General features: G+C 37.4%; 1 protein-coding gene and 1 non-coding gene across 5 annotated transcripts in view; one reads left to right on the forward strand and one right to left on the reverse strand.

The window, feature by feature from the left end:
• Window positions 1-18,746, reverse strand: part of TERF1 (telomeric repeat binding factor 1) — a 48,319-nt gene extending 29,573 nt beyond the window's left edge. For 2 of the 4 annotated variants that reach the window (XM_020288860.2, XM_020288859.2), the window contains exons 1-6: window positions 18,408-18,746; window positions 10,823-10,918; window positions 7,458-7,579; window positions 5,880-5,966; window positions 2,910-3,059; window positions 1,658-1,770 (exon numbers count right to left, since the gene is read on the reverse strand). In XM_020288860.2, the coding sequence (XP_020144449.2) occupies window positions 1,658-1,770; window positions 2,910-3,059; window positions 5,880-5,966; window positions 7,458-7,579; window positions 10,823-10,918; window positions 18,408-18,714 (875 nt within the window). In that variant the 5' untranslated portion in view covers window positions 18,715-18,746. The remainder of the gene's footprint in view (window positions 1-1,657; window positions 1,771-2,909; window positions 3,060-5,879; window positions 5,967-7,457; window positions 7,580-10,822; window positions 10,919-18,407) is intronic. The other 2 variants (XM_076005218.1, XM_020288861.2) reach the window with 2 other exon arrangements.
• LOC142872209 (small nucleolar RNA SNORA64/SNORA10 family) lies at window positions 2,204-2,331 on the forward strand. The gene has a single exon (XR_012920425.1). It is a non-coding gene; the product is annotated as a small nucleolar RNA SNORA64/SNORA10 family (small nucleolar RNA).
• Window positions 18,747-20,287: the final 1,541 nt, after the last annotated feature.

Genomic DNA, 20,287 nt, shown 5'->3' on the forward strand with positions numbered 1-20,287 from the left:
CAAATAAGAGCTTGCCTTGGAGAGAATAAAAAGATGAGAATTCAAAACAGAAGGAACTAAGCAAAAGTAGAGGTGTGAAAACTTATATTTTTAAGATCAGGGAGTAATTCTGTGTTGCTAGAAAGTACCATGTATATGGGCAGGGAGGGGTTAATGTTTAGCGATGAGATTTTATATGAAAAAAAATGGCACACGGCTATGTAAGGCTTTGTAAGCTATGCCAATATATTCTGATTCATCTAGTAGGAAAATAGTAGCCAAGAAGTTTTTAAGCTGGAAAGTGATCTAAACAGATTTATTTTTGTGGAAGCTAACTCTGGAAGTTATGTCAAGGACAGATTTGTGTGGTACAAAGCTATGTAATAATCTAGGATAGAAATGATAAGAATGAATTGGAGAAGCATTTCTGAGATGGGCTTCTTAATACCTGGAGAGACAACTGGTTATGTGAGGAAAGTTTTAGAGTGCAGAGTAGCAGATGAGAATGACAATTCTGTTTTATACACACTGATTGCACTGTGTCTGTGTCTAGGAGAGTATTTGAAATAAGCAGGTGGTATAACATAGGAGAGTACATAGGAAATGTGCTCATTATCTGTAAGATCCATGGTATAAGTTTTTATCTTATAGCAGTATACACTGAGCAGTATTATTTGGTCACCAGAATGTAGTGGGAGCCTTAGTATCATTAAACTTTGATTTCCTAAACAAAATGCAGCAACTGAGCCAATAAAAATTGAATCTCTACTTCTCAAAATGGGTTTTAGAAAAAATAAGACGCCGGGTACAGCCTTTGGGGGAGATATACCAGGGAGGAGGTCACGCACTTAAAGGCAGGAAAAATACGAGGGACTACTGAACTTCAATCCAAGTTGGACCCCAATCCCCACCTCTAAGTAAGTAGTTAAGATGGGGTCCCTGCAGCACTCAAGTCAAAGAAGTAACAATATTATATCCACTGCCAAATACATCCATCCAGGAGACCACAGGGATTTGACTACCTAGCTTGGGTGAGTGGAATAACAGGGAACAGACCACAGGTTCAATAGAAAAGAAGACCTTTATAATAATAGAGTTGTATCTTCCTTAATAGGGTTAGTTTCTAAAGCAAAAGGTAAAGATCACTCTTGAAAAAGCCCAAAAGAAAAAAATAATTTTGGAGACTGAACTAATGTCTCTCAGTATGTAGGACCAACACAACCAATTTCCTTCCTGCACTGGAGCAAATCTCGTCAGCTTACCCATAGAAAAGATACATGAATTATCACTATCTTAAAAAAACTAGAATTAACTCTTAGTACAGTGAAACAGAATGAGGCATATAATGAGGGTATGTGGAATCTGAGAACAATTAAGGGGCACAGACAATTCAGGTTTACAATCTCATCCTCATTCCTGAGCACACCCTCAGTGAGAGTAGTAAATGAAATTACCCACATTATTTAAACTATGTTTTCTTACTTTTGCTTAGCATATATAATTTGCATAGGTCATAAAATTACTCTACAGTACTCCAAATATCCCAATGTTAATCATCAGTGAGATACCCAGTACTCAAATTATTTTTAATAATATAGGCTCATTGGCTATAGGCTCTTTTACATAAAGACAGAACATTGATAAGACAAAGAATATATTAATAAATGAATTTACAAACCTTTTTCTTGTATACAAATTAGCTTCAGTTTCTATTTCGGTATCATTACCATTAGGTTTATCTTGAGAAGTTACTGTCCTTGTTCTTTTACTTTCCACTACTTTTGCTGCTGCCTTAAAAAAGGGTGTGTGTGGAAGGGGTAGGGAGATAGGAAGAAATGCAGTAAGCCATTTTAAATAAATAGCATTAAATTAAGCCTTCTAATTCTTTGATAGTCATAGCCAAAGTATCTGCTCACAGACCAATAAAGGACACTGTATTGTTATTTTCACAAATAATTATGATACCACCAGAAGCTACTTTAGCCACCTGCTTGGTTTATAAGCATTAGGGAGAGGTTCTTTGCTTGTGAATATACTTGACAAATACAATGCTCTCTAGGCAATTTTGAGATAAGATGCTACTTAAAAAAAAATTCAATTAAAACTTCTAGATATCTTGAAATAAAACTATCTTGAATCAATCAGACACTCTACCATAACAACATATTAACTTAAATCTTTTTGAGGCCAGGACAGGGAATAAAATGTTATTTAAAAACATTTAACTCTCTTAATTCTGCATAGTCATACTTGGCTTTATCTGTGTGACTTTCATAATGGGGAGAGAGAAAAATGATCTCCTTGGGACCTCAGATTGGCCTTATGGTGGCCTCTCTTTCCTGGACAACTGGTCCTGGAGGAAAAAAGAAAAAAAAAAAAAAAAAATACAGGCCAGTCATGTTGTAGGATATCTTTCAATTTGTTTTTCTCTGATATTTCCTTATAATTAGATTCAGGTTATACATTTTGAACAGGAATATAGAGTCTTGTTTTTAAATCAATTGGTGCTGCTAATTATTTGTCTCTTTTTATTTTCATTTAAAAAGAAAAAAAATTTTAAGAGATCCTTTTTAATCCAATTTTACTTTTCCCCAAAAATATGTTTAAAAATTTAAAATTTACTTAAAACTAAATTTTGCTTTTTCTTACTTCTTTTTCTTATTTAATTCATTCTGGTAAGTTTTCCCTCAATTTTTTATTTTGAAAAATTTCCCCAACTCTAATTTTGAAAAGTTGCAAAAACACTATAAAAATCACCCATAAGCCCTTTAATTAGGTTCCCTAATTGTAACATTTTATCATATTCTACTACAAAATCACTAGACAAAATTCTGGTTAATTTTTAAGGATTTCTATTTCAAGTTTTCTCCTTTACTGTAACAATTTCTCTTAAGTCTGTTATTAAAGTCAATCCGAAATAATATGTATACCTTCATTAGAAAGGTTGATGACTTTTCATTTAGCACCTGATTCACGTAAGTCTTAATTTTTTCCATCATGTGGTTGAAGCTCAAATGTTGAAAAAAGGAATGGAATGTGTCTTTCTGAGAGATTATCATAAGCAATTTCCTTTTTAAAGGCTAAAGAAAACATAATATATATTAAGAAATATATTAACATAAATCATACAAATAAAATTATAAACACAAGAAATTTTGTCATATATTACATAAATTGTCATAATTGAAAAAATTGGGCTGGGCGTGGTAGCTCACACCTGTAATCTTAGCACTCTGGGAGGCCGAAGATGGCGGATTGATCAAAGTCAGAAGTTCGAGACCAACCTGAGCAATAGTGAGACCTCGTCTCTACCAAAAATAGAAAAAATTAGCTGGGCATGATGGTGCATGCCTGTAGTCCCAGCTACTTGGGAGGCTGAGGCAGAAGGATTGCTTGAGCCTAGGAGTTTGAGGTTGCTGTGAGCTAGGCTCACGCCACGGCACTCTAACCCTGGCAACAGAATGAGACTGTCTCAAAAAAAAAAAAAAATTACATTAAATTTAAAAAATTAAAAAACAGAAAAACCCAATGTGACAGCACTACATATTTGCCAGAATGGCTAAAATGAAAACCACAGACAAAAGGTCCGTGGAGCCACTGGAACTCTCCTACTACTAGAGGTATCAGCATAACTACTTCGGAAAACTGTTTGGCAGTATCTACTAAAACTGAATATGTGCGTATCCTATGCCTCATCAATTCTATTCCTAAGTATATATCCAATATATCCAATAGAAATGCATACATTTGTTCTACAAAAGACATAGAAAAGGATGTTACTTCTTCTGAGTACAACTGCATCTTTAAAGAAAAGGGATGTTACAGTCCCAAACTGGAAATAACTGAAATTTCCACCAACAACAGAATGGATAAATTATAAGCAACAACATGAATCAATCTTACAAATATAAACATGCTATAATTCCATTATATAAATTCAGAACCAAGTAAAACCAGTCTGGGAGGTACAAGTCAGGACAGTGGTTACCCTTGAAAAGGTAACCACTTTTTCAAGTGACTGGAGGATGTTGGTGAGGTTCTGTTTCTTGATCTAGAGGCCTGTCACACAGGTATGCTCCTTTACTGAAAATGCACTTACTTACATACTTGTGGCATGTACTCTTCCAGGGGTATACTATTGTTCAATAAAAAGTTCATTCAAAAATCCTACCCTGTCTGGGTACAATGGCTTATGCCTATAATCTTAGCACTTTGAGAGACTGAGGTGGGAGGATCGCTTGAGGCCAGGAGTTCAAGACCAACTTGAGCAACATAGCAAGACTGTCTCTATAAAAAACAGAAAAAATTAGCCGGGCACAGTGATGTACACTGTGGGAGACTGAGGCAGGAAGATTGCTTGAGCCTGTGAGTTTTTTTTTTTTTTTTTTTTTTTTTTTTGAGACAGAGTCTCGCTTTGTTGCCTAGGCTAGAGTGAGTGCCGTGGCATCAGCCTAGCTCACAGCAACCTCAAACTCCTGGGCTCAAGCAATCCTGCTGCCTCAGCCTCCCAAGTAGCTGGGACTACAGGCATGTGCCACCATGCTCGGCTAATATTTTTCTATATATATTAGTTGGCCAATTAGTTTCTTTCTATTTATAGTAGAGACGGGGTCTCGCTCTTGCTCAGGCTGGTTTCGAACTCCTGACCTCGAGCAATCTGCCCGCCTCGGCCTCCCAGAGAGCTAGGATTACAGGCGTGAGCCACCGCGCCCGGCCGAGCCTGTGAGTTTTTTGTTTGTTTTTTTAAAGCCTGGAACAGAGTGATGGAGTCCAGGAGTTTGAGGCTGCAGTGAACTATGATGATGCCACTGCACTGCAGACCTGGCAACAGAGTGAGACCCTACCTCAAAAAAAAAAAAAGTCTACTTGGGATGCTGAGGTGGACAGATCCTTTAAGCCCAGGAGTTTGAGGCCAGCCTGGGCAATATAGCAAGACCCCATCTCTTAAAATAAATTCATTAAAAAAACATATTTTCTTTCTTTGAATAAGCGTAATTCACTCCAGTAACACTTTGTTTTTAATATTTAAAAATGTAAGATCCATTGATTTTAACATTCCACACACAAAAGAACTAACAATGATCACATGAAAAATCATTCAGAAAAATAAGCCAAGTTGTAATATTTTCTGTCAAACCTGCCCAATATGGTGGCTAGTAGCTCCATGTGGCTATTGAGTCCTTGAAATGTGGATAGTCTGAATTTGGATGTTCCACAAGTATAAAATACACACACACACTAGATTTTGAAAACTTAGTACAAAAAGAGAATGTAAAATATCTCAATTTTTTATATTCATTAATGTTAAAATAAATTTTTTAAATATATAGTCATCCCTTCATATCAGTGGGTTCTGCATCTGTGTATTTAACCAATGGCAGATGAAAAATACTTAAAAAAACAAAATAAAAATAAGCATCTGTAATGAACATATAAGACTTTTTCCCTTGTCATTATTCCCTAAACAGTACAGTATAATTAATTACACAGCATTTACCTTGCATTAGGTATTATAAGTAATCAATAGATGATTTAAAATATATAGGAGGATATGCATGTTATATGCAAGTACTATGCCATTTTAGGTAAGGCATTTGAGAAACCACAGGTTTTGGTATCCTTGGGTGTCCTAAAACCAATCCCCCATCAATAGTGAGAGACAACTGTATTGGGTTAAATAAAATGTTATTAAAATTAGTTTCACCTGTTCTTTCTACTTTACTATGGCTACTAGAAAATTTTAAATCACATATGTGATTTACACTATTATTTCTTTTGCACCGTATTATTCTGTACTGTTTAAAAGAGAAAGCATTCCTTTTCTCCTCCAATTTTCTTTCAGTTTTCCTCATTCCATATAAATAGTGCTAAAATTCCCTGGTTTTAATTTAAACAATTACCGTGTAAGAATTTGGGTCACCAAATATTCTTTCAAAGACTTCTTCTGCTTCCTTAAAATTGCCATTTTCCATACACACAGCTATAGCCTAAAATAGAAGGTGACACATATATACCTTAGACTGTTTTTTAAAATATCTAATAACTGTTTAATTATTGAAATAACTAGGATAAGTCTAAAATACCTCATTTAAAACATTTTTATAATTTAATAATTTTGATTTGATAAATAATATAACATACTTTTAAAAAAATGAAGTAACTATGACTTGAAAAGACATGAAAAATTTTCACTGGTCCCATGCATATTTACACATATGTACTAATAAATGTTCAGCATTCTATCTCTAATTTAGGCCTTAACAGGCATTTAAAAATAAATTAGAAGCTATACTATATACATTTAGGACCCACCTAAATATTAATTTTGAATAAAAAGGGAAGTGAGAGAGGAGACAGATGGTGTTTATGATGATTAGGATATATAAAATCTGCTAGTTAGGATCCCTGGAAAATCACTAATAGAAACCTAGAACCTAGATGCTTTTCAATGATTTCACACACTGGCTTCTGATACTGTACGTGGTACAATTTGGGACCACGATTACCATCTGGGTAGCTATATAAACATGGCAAGCTACTTAACCACTTGGTCCCTCAGTTTCCTTATGTATAAAATGGTGTAAACATAGTACCTATTTCACAAGATTGTTATAAGAATTTAAAGAGTTATATGTGAAAGTGCTTAGAACAGTGCCTGGCAAATAGTAAGTGATATATTAAATGTTTGCTATAAACTTTATTTTTATCCTTTCAACTTTATACTAACAATGGCCTGCTTCGTCTAGAGCCACCTCCCCCCCTAAATTAGGACAACATGACAAATCTTTTTGCCCTGGGTTGAATTCTTAAAAGCAGCAGTCATTTGTCTGCTCATTCTCTTCTCTTCAGGTCCTAATTCTACTTGAAACTCACATTAATTTTGGGGAAGATGGGGAACCACCTGGGTTTTCTCTCCTACCCAACCCATAAAAAATGTTTTAAAATTCTAAATAAATGAGTTTATTTAACTAAGAAAGTTACATAAACTAATATTTGCTTTGACTGCTAGCAGCAAAACATTTTCCCTGTTATTACATCTTTGAATGATGTTTTTAGCTTCTCACTCTGAAATAGTCTACTAAAATTCTCTCTACTTGGTTAAATTTTTACATATTCTTGATCATAAAAATATAAAACTTTACTAATTAAAAATATTGTCTTTTTTCATATTTATAATCTTTAAATAGAAATTGGGAGAGCACAAACCCTGGGTTTTTGAAGGTTGCTTGATCTTTAAATAGATGCAATATATTTTTCGCAACAAGGGGGCAATATACATCTAAGTATGAAACATTAAGTTTCAGCCCCTGGTGCTCCTGTCAAGACTATAAACCAAAGGTCAAATTTCTAGAGAAAAAGATTATATTGAATTTTATTACTGTCCAACTTCCATTAGGTTCCTCTTAATTTATTTTGGATGTTAAATGGTTTTATTTTCTAGCAAAGTAATAATTATAAGCACAAAGTAATATTCATACCTGAATTTTAATTAAATTCTGTATTTCTTCATGAAGTTTGTCATGCTCCTTTTCAATTAAATCCCAAATCATCAGGGCTGATTCCAAGGGTGTAATTCGTTCGTCACTTTCAAACTGTGCATCTTTTAAAACAGAACAAAAATAAGTAACTTAGAAAAGTAAATAGTACCTTACTTTGTCATTTTTTAAAAATGCATTCCTTTAAATATTTACTAACTATAAACTATGTGCCCAGCACTGTTCTCATATATACCAGTTTAGAGAAGTGATTTGATTTTCTAAGTTAATTTGCTCATTAAGAATAATTTCAACTGGAAACAAGCTTGACAAGATTATAAAACATTTGAAGCTTTTCTTCACTAAAATATTGATTTTAAAGACTAAATTAAACTGTATGTTACATCAGGTGTCACAGCAACAGAATTCTTAAATGGTTTGTAAGTCTAACTGCACTGTGAAAAACCTCAAGATGGAACCTCAGTTTTCTCAGTTGTAAAATGGTGACAATAAATACTATCTCACAGGATTTTGTGACTATTTAATGAGACACTGTTAAGCTTTCCTAAAACAATTTTGATGAAATTATTCTGAACAGAGACAACAGTTCATAACTAATGAGTAAATTACAAACAATTCAATCTGGCACTCAAGAATGTTCACTATGGGCGAGGAGTGGTGGCTCATGCCTGTCATCCTAGCACTCTGGGAGGCTGAGGTGGGAAGATCGTTTGAGCTCAGGAGTTGGAGACTAGCCTGAGCAAGAGTGAGACCCCATTTCTACTAAAAATAGAAAGAAATTAGTTGGACAACTAAGAATATATAGAAAAAAAATTACCTAGGCATGGCAGTGCATGCCTGTAGTCCCAGCTACTTGAGAAGCTGAGGCAGAAGGATTGCTTGAGCCTAGGAGTTTGATGTTGCTGTGAGATAAGCTGACGCCATGGCACCCTATCTTGGGCAACATGATGAAACTGTCTCCCCCCCAAAAAAGAATATCACTATGTATGTCTTACATGTCTTGCACCTATAATCTACAATTCATTCAATAAGCATTTAAGCATTTATTGATCCCTCACTGTGTATAACCACTCACCTAAAAACTGAGAGTATCTGAGTGGCTGAGACAAAGTCCCCATTCTTAACGATGCTTACATGCTCACGGGAGAGACGAGTAATAAATCAGCAAATAATGGAGTAATAAGGGCTAGAAAGAAGAAAAAGTGTACTGGGGATCGCGAATGGTGGTGGGGAGAAAAAGCTGCTTCAGATATGATTGCCAAGGAAATGCCTCTTTGAGGACGTGGCAGTGGAGCTACGAACAGCATAATGTGAGGAACAATCACACAGAGGTCTGGAAGAAAGACATCCCAGAGGAAACGGCAAGCAGTAAGGTCCTGAGGAGGAGACTTTGGTGTTCACAGGGCAGAAAGATGGTCACATTGCTAGAACAGTGGGCAAGATAGATACGTGCCATCTGAAAGACAGAAGAGGTTAAGTAGATGTCTGATTCGAAACTTATTTTGAATGTAGAACAGGACTTGCTAATGAATTGCATGTAGAGTGTGAGGAAAAATGGAAACCTCTCAAAATGGAGACCTTTCAAGTTTTAACTGGATAAATGGTGCTGATACTTACCAACATGGGAAGCCTGGGGGAAGAGCAAGTTTAGGAAGTTGAGCATGGAAATCAAGAGTTCTGCTATCCAGGTAACCTACAGTTTATTTTCCAAATAATGCTCATGTTTTATCAGAATGTCATTTTTATATTCTCTGACAAAATCTAGCAATTCTTCCAGGCGTAGTGCAAATTCCACCACTTTCTTGAATGCCTTCCTTACTCCAGCTAAGTAACTAGGAAATTACCTTTCCCTAAATCTCTTGTATCTCTATTCCTATTTTTTATGCTTTATAACATTTTAGACTTATACTTACCTTAACAACCTTATTAGCATTTTAAGTGTTTTGAAGGCAAAAAAAAACAAACTACAAAACTCTTTTACTCTACGATGAATAATTATTTTTCAAATTTTGGGCTACAGGAGCCACTTAGTATTAAATATATTCCCTGAAACCCCTCTATTTCCCAGCACAGTTGTAGTTTCATAGCAACTAAGCAACAAATACGTATACTGAAAAGAATTTTAAATAGCACATCCTTTTATTTACTTGAAAAACTAAAGTGAGCCAGGCACGGTGGCTCGCACCTGTAATCCCAGTACTTTGGGAGGCCAAGGTGGGAGGATCACTTGAGGTCAAGAGTTTAAGACCAGCCTGAGCAAGAGTAAGACCCTGTCGCTACTAAAAATAGAAAAAATTAGCCAGACGTGGTGATGTGTGCCTGTAGTCCCAGCTACTCCTTGGGAAGCTGAGGCAGGCGGATCACTTGAGCCCAGGAGTTTGAGGCTGCTATGAGCTAGGCTAATGTCTCAGCACTCTAGCCTGGGCAACAGAGTAAGACTGTCTCAAAAAAACCCAGAAAACAAAAAAATGACAAACTAAAGTGAGCATGAAGTTTAAATATAACCAGTTTCAAGTATTTTTACTTTATTTTCTATTGTCCAATCCTGATTGTTTTTCTAATTTTAGATATAAAAATATATATTGATTCATATACTAAGTCTCTTTATATTCCAGACCCTGTGCCAGGTGCTTAGGATACAAAGAAGAAACAGTTCCTGACTTTGTGGAACTCGCATACTAGCTATGGAGGGACACATGAGGTTGCTGTAAGCTAGGCTGACGCCATGGCACTCTAGACCAGGCAACAGAGTGAGACTCTGTCTCAAAAACAAAAACAAAAAGTTTCAAGTATCATAGTTGCCAGTAAAAAACAGAGTATAATAGGAGTCACCACAAAGTTACCATATAATAAAATTTAAAGGCTGGACGTGGTGGCTCACGCCTGTAATCCTAGCATGCTGGGAGGCCGAGGTGGGCGGATCGTTGGAGCTCAGGAGTTCAAAACCAGCCTGAGCAAGAGTGAGACTCCATCTCTACTAAAAATAGAAAGAAATTAATTGGCCAACTAAAATATATATATAGAAAAAAATTTATTAAATAAATTTAAAAAAAAAATTAAAGTGAATGAAATTTAAAGATAAAGTTCACAAAATGTAGTTCCCTAACAGCAGAATCAGAATTACCTAGGAACTTAGAAATATAAATTTCAGGGCCCCACACCAACTCTATTGTATCTGAAATTCATAAGGGACAGAGGAACTTAGAACTCCCTTTAAGCAGGATCAAGTTTGAGAAAGATGTGGGCAAACTCTCAAAAAAAAAAAAGCTCCCATATGTTTTTCTCATTCTCTTACATTTAGACATAGATTGAAATATTACCAATATAAGATAAAAACAGGTATTTACCAAGGGTTTTTCCTGCTGCAATTCTTGTCAAAAACTGACATATGTATACAGTTCTCAACTGGTAAGCTGTTAGACTGGATAGTCCATGAATAATAGCTGAAAAATAAAAAAGTGAATTTTATTAAAATAAAATCAAACTTAATTCAATAGTGCCACTGTATGGTTTGTTAAGTAACAAGTTACAAACATCTCACAAAAATTATCATAAATTTAGATCTACATGTTTTATTTATAGTCAATTTTTTAAAAAATCAGAACAAAAATAGCAAAGAACATTTTTCTTGCAAAATATAACTAATGTTTCACATGCAAAATAATATTAAAAATTACATTCACAGGTAGCACTCTATATGAACAAAAAAGGAGATTAAGATCCAAATTATAAAATGTGTCAAATTATTGGTTGAAAGCTTATTTTACACCTTGAAACTCTTTAATTATAGACAGTATTTTATATTACTTCTGTCAAGGTTTCAGTTAAGAATCTGTTCAGTTTACAAAGCTACACTTTTATATTTATTTTTTTTAGAGACAAGGTCACCCAGGCTGGAGTACGAGTGGCACTGTCATAGCTCACTGTAGCCTCCAACTTCTGGTCTCAAGCAATCCTCCTGCCTCAGCCTCCCAAGTAGTTGGAACTATAGGTGCCACTATGCCCAAATAATTTATTTTTTGTAGAGATGGGGTCTCACTATGTTGGCCAGGCTGCTCACAAACTCATGGCATCAAGTGATCCTCTCACCTCAGCCTCCCAGAGTGCTGGGATTATAGATGTGAGCCACCATGCCCAGCCAAAGCTATATTTTTAAAACATACTTATAAATATTTGAATGACCACCCAGATGTATCAGATAGTGACCACATACAATGGTGAGTAAACCATGTTCCTGGGCCTTAGTGACCTTATTACCATGTAGCAATGAGAGACAAATGATTGAACTACTAAAGTAAAAATATGAAAATGGCAAAAGACAAGTACAGAAGGCTATGCTAATGCTATGGAAGCATATGACAAAGAAATCTTAGAGTGTGTTTATCTTTTGTGAGGAGGAGGTTTCAGGGAAGGCTTCTCCAAGGAAATACTAATCTAAGCCACTAAGGTACGACTGTTAGCATTATACTTCACCCAGAGCTTGATTTGTATATATAAAAAGCTTAAATAACTAGCAAACCAAAGAGCAATCCTGCAGCCACTAAGCAGATAAGATACATTTAGCCCATTTCTTCAATTCTAAAATGCCATAATCTTATGCTATACCAGAGATTATCTGGACTGAATACAGCCATAATAGAATTAAATAGGATTTAAAGAAAGTACAAAATTTACATAAAATTTAAACACAAGTCATTCAATATTTATTGAAATATCTACTGCTGTGTTAGAAGCTGATGAATTAAGAAATAAGATACCAGTCCCTGCCTCTCAAAAAGGTTTTATGCTGAGAAGACACAAATTAAACAAAAAGTTATATAGCTAACTGTAATGAGTGCAATGAAGGATAAATACAGGCATACTTTGCTTTATTGCACTTCATAGATATTGTATTTTTTAACAAATTGAAAGTTTCTGGCAACCCTGCATTAAGCAAGTCTATTGGTGCCATTTTTGAAACAGCATTTTCTTACTTCATGTCTCTGTGTCACATCCTGGTAATTCTCTATTTCAAACTTTTTCACTACTATTACGTATGATGATCTATGATCTTTGATATTACTATTCTAATTGTTTTGAGGTGCCATGAACTGCACCGCACCCACATAAGACAGAAAGCTTATGTTGTGTGTTCTGAGTGCTCCACTGACAGGCCATTCTCTCATCCCTTTTCCTCTCCTTGGGCTTTGCTATTCCCTGAGACACAACAATACTGAAATTAGGCCAATTAATAACCCTACAATGGCCTCTAAGTATTCAAGTCAAAGGAAGAGTCACACATGTCTCACTTTAAATCAAAAGTTAGAAATAAGGTGGGCAATGTGGCACGTGCCTGTAATCCCAGCTATTCAGGAAGCTGAGGCAGGAGGGATCACTTGAGCCCAGGAGTTCACAACCAGCCTAGGCAACACAGCTAGACTCCATCTCCAAAAAAAAAAAAAGTTCTCACAAAAAGAACAAAAGTTAGAAATAATTATACTTAGTGAGGAAGACATGTTGAAAGCTGAGACAGTGAGACAGAAAGCTAGGCCTCTTATCAAGTTGGGAATGCAAAGTAAAAGTTCTTGATGGAAAAAAATGTTGCTCCAGTGAACAGGCAAATAATAAGAAAATAAAATGGCCTTATTGCCTTATTGAAAGTTTGAGGAATCTGGATAGAAGATCAAATCAGCTACAACATTCTCTTAAGCCAAAACCTAATCCAGAGCAAGGCCCTAACTCTCTTCAATACATAAAGGCTGAGAGAGGTAAGGAAGCTGAAGAAAAGCTGGAAGCTAGCAGAGATTGGTTCATGAGGTTTAAGAAGCTGCTTCCATACATAAAAGTGCAAGGTGAAGCAGCAAGTGCTAATGTAGAAGCTGCAGAAAGTTATCTAGAAGATCTAGCTAACATCATTGAGGAAGGTGGCTACATTAAATAACAGTTTCAATGTAGATGAAACAGCCTTCTGTTGGAAGATGACATCTTTGACTTTAATACATAGAGAAGTCAGGCCGGGTGCAGTGGCTCACACCTGTAATCCTAGCACTCTGGGAGGCCGAGGTGAGCAGATTGCTCGAGGTCTGGAGTTTGAAATCAGCCTGAGCAAGAGCGAGACCCCGTCTCTACTATAAAAAATAAATTATTTGGCCAACTAACATATATACAAAAAATTAGCCGGGCATGGTGGCACATGCCTGTAGTCCCAGCTACTCAGGAGGCTGAGGCAGCAGGATTGCTTGAGCCCAAGAGTTTGAGGTTACTGTGAGCTAGGCTGACTCCACGGCACTCACTCTAGCCTGGGCAACAAAGCGAGACTCTGCCTCAAAAAAAAAAAAAGAAGTCAATGCTTGGCTTCAAAGTTTCAAAGGACAAGCTGACTCCCTTATTAGGGGCTAATGCAGCTGGTGACTTTCAGGATAAGCTAATGCTCATTTAACATCCAGAAAATCCTAGAGCCTTTAAGAATGATGCTAAATCTGTCTATGCTCTAGAATGGAACATAAAAACCTGGCTGATAGAGCATCAGTTTACAGCATGGTTCACTAAATACTTTAAGCCCACTGTTGAGACCTACTATTCAGAAAGAAAGGAAGATTCCTTTCAAAATATTACTGTTCATTGACAACGCACCTAGTCACCCAAAAAGTTCTGGTGAAGATGTACAAGGAAATGAATGTTTTCATGCCTTCTAACACGATATCCATTCTGCAGCTCATGGATTGATGAGTAATTTGGATTTTCAAATCTTCTTATTTAAGAACTACATGTCATAAGGCTATACCCGTCATATATAGGGATTCCCCTGATGGATCTGGGCAAAGTCAACTGAAAATCTTCTGGAAAGAATTCACCATTCTAGATGCCACTAAGAACATTTCGTGACTCATGGGAGGAGATAAAAATATCAACATTAATAGGAGTTTGGAAGAAGTTGGTTCCAACTCTCTAACATATATATATATATATTTAGACATAATACTATTGCACACTTAATAGACTACAGTATAGTGTAAACAACTTTTATATGCACTGGAAAAACCAAAAAAATTGTGTGACTTCCTTTATTTTGATATTTGCTTTATTGTATTGGTCTGGAACCTGGAACAGAATCAGCAATATCTCAGAGGTATGCCTATATAGTATAGGAACAAAAGAAAAGATAGACCTATTCTAAGGAAGAAAGTCAAACCTTTTTTATTTTCACTTCCCTTCATATTCAATTTAGTCTACTATGCAGTAATTATAGATTCCTTACATATCACTGTCATTTCTTTAAATTGTACTTGCTAGGGAGGTTATTTACAAAACAAAAACAGAAAACCCTGCCCTGGTTGATCTCAGCTATCTGCTTTTTCCCATACTGCTGACCAAAAGACCCTCCCACACATAAAAGAGGATCTAATGGCTAGAAATAACAGTAACAACTATATTTGAGTGCTTACTATAGGCCAGGTACTACTCTAAGCACTTTACACCACTTGTTTTCAACTAGGGATGATTTTGTTCCCTAAGGCATATTTGGCAATGACTGGAGACATTTTTGATTGTCACAAATGAGAAGCTGAATGTTACTGGCATCTAATGCATCAAGGCCAGGAACGCTGCTAAATATCATACAATGCACAAGAGAGAACCCTGGCCCTACAACAAAGAATTACATGTCCAAATGTCAAATACTAAGATTGAAAAACCTTGATTTACCTATCAATTCATTAGCTTCTACCAATAGCCCTAGATACTATAACCATCACCATTTTACAAATGTGGCACCAAGTGAGTAAATACTGCTTCAGAACCATTAAACAAACACTGTAGGGGGCTATTGTTTTAGACTAAGTTCCTACATTAGGCCTCAAGAGACCAGACTAAAAATGTAGTTACCTATGCTAAAATTCCACATTACTGAACTGAAACTAAGTTGTTACCTGACCTCCCAAGAAATCAGGAGAGAGAACTAACAGCCAATTTCCCAAACAGGCCAGTTTCAATCTTCAATTTAATGAAACTCCATTTTAATCCTTACAACAAAATGAAGTAATCTAGTATTAACCAATCAGTTCTTCCTATTGTTCTGTCTCCCTGTCTCCTCCCCATCTCCCCTTACAAGGAAAGTAACTTTGAAACCAATCTGCTTTTTGTTCTTTGCTTCTGCTTTCTTCAGTCCTTTTTGTCTATAAAACCAACCTCCTGCGCTCAAATCACTTGAACACTTGATTCTATTTTATGGGATAGTTTTGCCACATTCTAGAATCGAAATAAAGCCAAGTGAGATCTTTAAACTAAATTTGTTGTAATTTTGTCTTGTGACAGGTTTTATAGCTACAAAGTAATAGGGCCCAAAATTAAACTTGGACAAGTTACTCCAGAGCCCATGTTCTTAATCATTATCCTACAATGCTTCCCATGGCAGGGATGTTAGAAATAACAGTCTGGAAAAGGCATTATCTGAGATCCATAAGGTGTGAGAACAATTCTGAGTCTGAATAAAAAGCTAAGAATTTTCTAGAAATCATCAAGAGTTGCATATTTTTACAATTTTGAAAAATGTAGTATATAAAATGCAATAAAACTAAAAAGAGTCCTTTTAGTTAAAAATGGGAATAGGAAGACAACACTATATTTACAATTGGCATATTAGCCACTGATTAGCAGTACAACTTGAAAAATAGTTTATTCTCCCTGGGTTTCTGTGCTCTTAACCTTAAAATAATGGGGGTAACCTAGATTATTCCTCAGGTCTTCAGCTAGAACATCAAAAGGGTTTTTTTGTTTTTTTAAATAAACTATTTTCTAGAACAGTTTTCAATTGATGGAATTATTGTGAAAAGAGGTCCTAAATATCCTGAAATAGTTTCTCCTATTAACATTTTAGATGAGTATGGTTCATGTCACATTCATGTACCAACACTGGTATCTTATTAACTAAAGTCCATCTTTATTCAGATTTCCTTAATTTTCATGTAATGTCCTTTTTCTGTGGTATATCCCATCAAGCACACTACATTACATTTAGTCATCCTGTGTCTTTAGGCACCTGTTGGCTAGGACAGTTTCTCAGACTTTCCTCTATTTTGATGACCTTAACATTTTCCTCTATTTTGATGACCTTTCCTCTATTTTGATGACCTTAACATTTCAAGTATTTCCTAGGCTGTCCTTCTATTGGGATTTGTCTGATGTTTTTCTCATTATCAGACTGGAACTACACGTTCTATGCAAGAAGACTATAGCAGTAAAGTTTCACTTTCATTACATTATTATAAAGCGTACCTATTACCAACTCTCATTGTTGATGTTGACCTTGATCACCTAGGTGAGGTAGTGTGTATCAGCTTTCTTCACAGTGCAGTTACTCTTTTCCCTTTCTATACTGTATTCTTTGGAAGAAAGTCACTATGTGTATCCCACACCCGAGTGGGGAGTTATACTCTACCTTCTCGAGGACAGAGTAGCTACATTAAATTACTTGGAATTAACTGTATGTGAGATTTGCCTCTTCTCTCATTGATTATTTATATCAGTATGAACTTGTGGCTATTTATTTTATACTTTGGGTTATAAATCAATACCACAGTGTTTTCTTGCTATAGTTCTTTCCACTTTGGCCACTGGGAGGTCTTGCAGATGATTCCTGTGTCCCTATACCCTCTACCTCCACTACTGAGGGGTATTCTTTGTTGTTGTTTTTGAGCACTTTCTTACTTTCTGGCACCACAGAATGCTTCACGTTTATCTTGCATATTTCCTGTTCCAGTCCCAACATCAGTCATTTCACCAAAGAGCCCTGCTGGCAAATGATATTGGAAGCCTGGGTGTACTGGTTGCTACTAGAGTTAGGTTGCTTCCGTGACCTTTTAGCTGACAGAGCAAGGAAACCGTGTGTAATCCATGTCCAAACATACAAATATTTCTGTAACTATCTCTTCCTACATTAACTAAAAAGGAGTTGATGTCTCCAACCCTAACTCATTATCACAAAGATAATTCTAGCCTCCTTCCAAAAGCAGACTTTTTAATCCAAATTATGGTGAACTGGCTTCATTCCAGGATTAAATTTTCTATTTTAATGTTAACTATCCAAGGATCCAGTACTATCCAAGGATCTGTGATATAAAGGAAAGGTCCCTGAATTGGAAGATAAAGCATGGGTCTGGAATACCCCTTTTAACCTATAGGTACCTTAGGTTAACTAGTTCACTCTTCTATAAACTAAGATTATTTGCTTAATTCACAGAATTATCATGAAGATGAAATGTGTCAATATGGCTGGGAACTTTCTATTAAGTAATATAATACTCTAATATTTACTTGTACAGTAAGTTTGCTGCCAACCTCTGAATTTAAATACCACAGCACACTTTGTTATCTTTCAAAAGGTTAGGCTAAGTCTTTTCTATGGGTCTATGTCTTCGTCCATCACTTATAGACTGTCTAACCAGATTTCATGGACAGTTACTTTTATCCTGAAGGCTGTACTGGGCAAGTGGGGCCAAAGGTTTAAACAATTCACAAATTAACATAAAACACTGATGCCTGGAGGTCAGTGGAGGCTACACTTACTGGTGAATATTACCACAGGAATACCTGAGCAGAAAGAACCAAACACAAATGCCAAAGGAGACAGAACGAATTGGGTATTGGGTTGGGTGCAATTTTATCCGTTTTAACTCACTTATTACTTTTATCAACCCTAAACGGGGATCTTATTTTCACTTAACCAAAGAAGAAGAAAAAAACCAGAATGTGAGAAAAACTGAAGTGCTAACAGGCAGAACCCGGATTCGATCAGATTTCGGCCCAGAGCCTCGGGCCCCCGGCGAATTCGCCGCCGCAGCCCCTCTCCCCCGAGGCCACTGAGGTAACAGCGCTGGCAACTAGGCCCCGGCCGGCCGCCGCGGTTCCCACCTCCGCCCCCAGCGCAGCCCGTGGCCCGGCGCACCCCGCCCTCACCCTCGGCGCTGTCGCGGGTCCGGTGGAAGTCCTCCGAGCGGCCGTCACGGAAGGCTCGGCAAAGAGAGAGGCAGAGGAAATCGAGCATCCAGCCCGCAGCCACAGCCTCGGCCTCGGCCATCAGGCCCGCTTCCTCCCCCTCCTCGGGGGCCCCCAGCAGCACCTGGAACTCGAGCAGTTCCTGGCACTCAATCTTCTCCAGGTCGTCTCCCTCCGTTTCAGCCATCCGCTCCTCCGGGGGGTCCGCATCCTTCCCGTCTGCACAGCCCCGCAGACTCAGAGCCCCTGAGGCAGCGCCCTCCGCCATGTTCAATCGCTCGCGCGGATTCCGCTTCTTCGGGCGCCGAGCGACGATTGGCTCCCGCTGGAGGGCGCGGGGCGTGGCTGCGAAGAGTCGCTTCCGCTGGCGGGAAGTAACCAATCACACTGCCAGCATAGGCGAGCGCCTCGAGCTGGCCTCTGATTGGCCAAGACTTAGAATTCTCCAGTCTGTAGCGAGGGCTTTGTTTGTAAACTGAGGGTTCCCCTGCGAGGCAAGGAGAGAAGTCGAGACTGGAGGGGGCTGCTTTATCCTCCTCGTAAAATGCAACCTTGACTGAAACGACAACATGGTTAGTTAAAATGGAAACGCATCTTTCCTGTAGCATCCTTCAGAAAGAGGTAATTAGAACTTGTCACTGTCAGTCAGGTTAACACTTTCAGACCGTAGTATTCATCTAACACAGTTCCTACGTGATCAAGAACCAAAACTGTGCCAACCCACTCACCTCGGTACTTCTCCAATCGTAAGATGCATCAGAAACAGCCTGAGAGCTTGTTAAATCACAAACTGGTGGGCTCTACCCACAGAGTTTCGGTTCTGTAGATCTGGCTTGGGGTCCTTGAATTTGCAAGCCTAACAAGTTCCCAGGTATGCAGGGCTGCTTGTCTGGACACCACATTTAAAGAATCACTGTTCTAGAAAGAGTATATTACTATGGAAATGCATTTTACTCAGAGTTTGAGATAGACTATAGAATGCTGTTTACACCGCAATAATAAGTGAATGCTTATTTTGAATTTTGAAACTAACAGCACGAGAGGAGATTCTGGATGGGGAAGAGTGGTCTGGTTTTTTTTCTGTTTCTCGATGTGGGTAATGATTACACCAGTGTGTTCACTTTATGAAAATTAATTGAATATCATTTATGCACTTTTCATTTTATTTATTACTATTATTATTTTTTTTGAGGCAGAGTCTCACTCCATTGCCCTGAGTAAAATGCCCTGGTGTCAGCCTAGCTCACAGCAACCTCAAATTCCTGGGCTCCAGCGATCCTCCTGCCTCAGCCTCCAAATAGCTGGGACTACAGGCGCACACCACGATGCCCGTATAATTTTTCTACTTTTAGTAGACATGGGTCTCAATTGTCAATGGAAAAAAGGCAAACTCTGTTAAATAATTTTAAAGAGATTTATTCTGAGCCAAACTTGAGGACCATGACCCAGAGCCACTGCTAGGAGGCCTCGAGCTAGTGGACTCGCTGTGGCTGGGTTACAGTTTGTTTTTATACATTTCAGGGAGACAGGGGTTACAGGTGAAGTCATAAATCAATATGTGGGAGGCATACATTGGTTTGGCCCAAAAAGGTGGGCCATCTCGAAGGGGGGAGGCCTACAGGTTATAGGTGGGTTTGAAGATTCTTTGGATTGTAATTGGTTAAAGACTTGAAGCTTTGTCTAAAGGCTTGGAATGTTTTGACAGAAGGAGCTGTTCTCAGAGATAAGCCACCAGACATAGATTTGTTGTGTAAATTGAGGACCTGCTGGTTTGTCTTGCATACCCTTAGGCCTGTTAATGGGTAACAAAGGATGTCTCCAAGGAGGGAGGGGGGCATATA

This window comes from Microcebus murinus, chromosome 7, assembly GCF_040939455.1.
Source record: "Microcebus murinus isolate Inina chromosome 7, M.murinus_Inina_mat1.0, whole genome shotgun sequence".
Classification (NCBI taxonomy): domain Eukaryota; kingdom Metazoa; phylum Chordata; class Mammalia; order Primates; family Cheirogaleidae; genus Microcebus; species Microcebus murinus.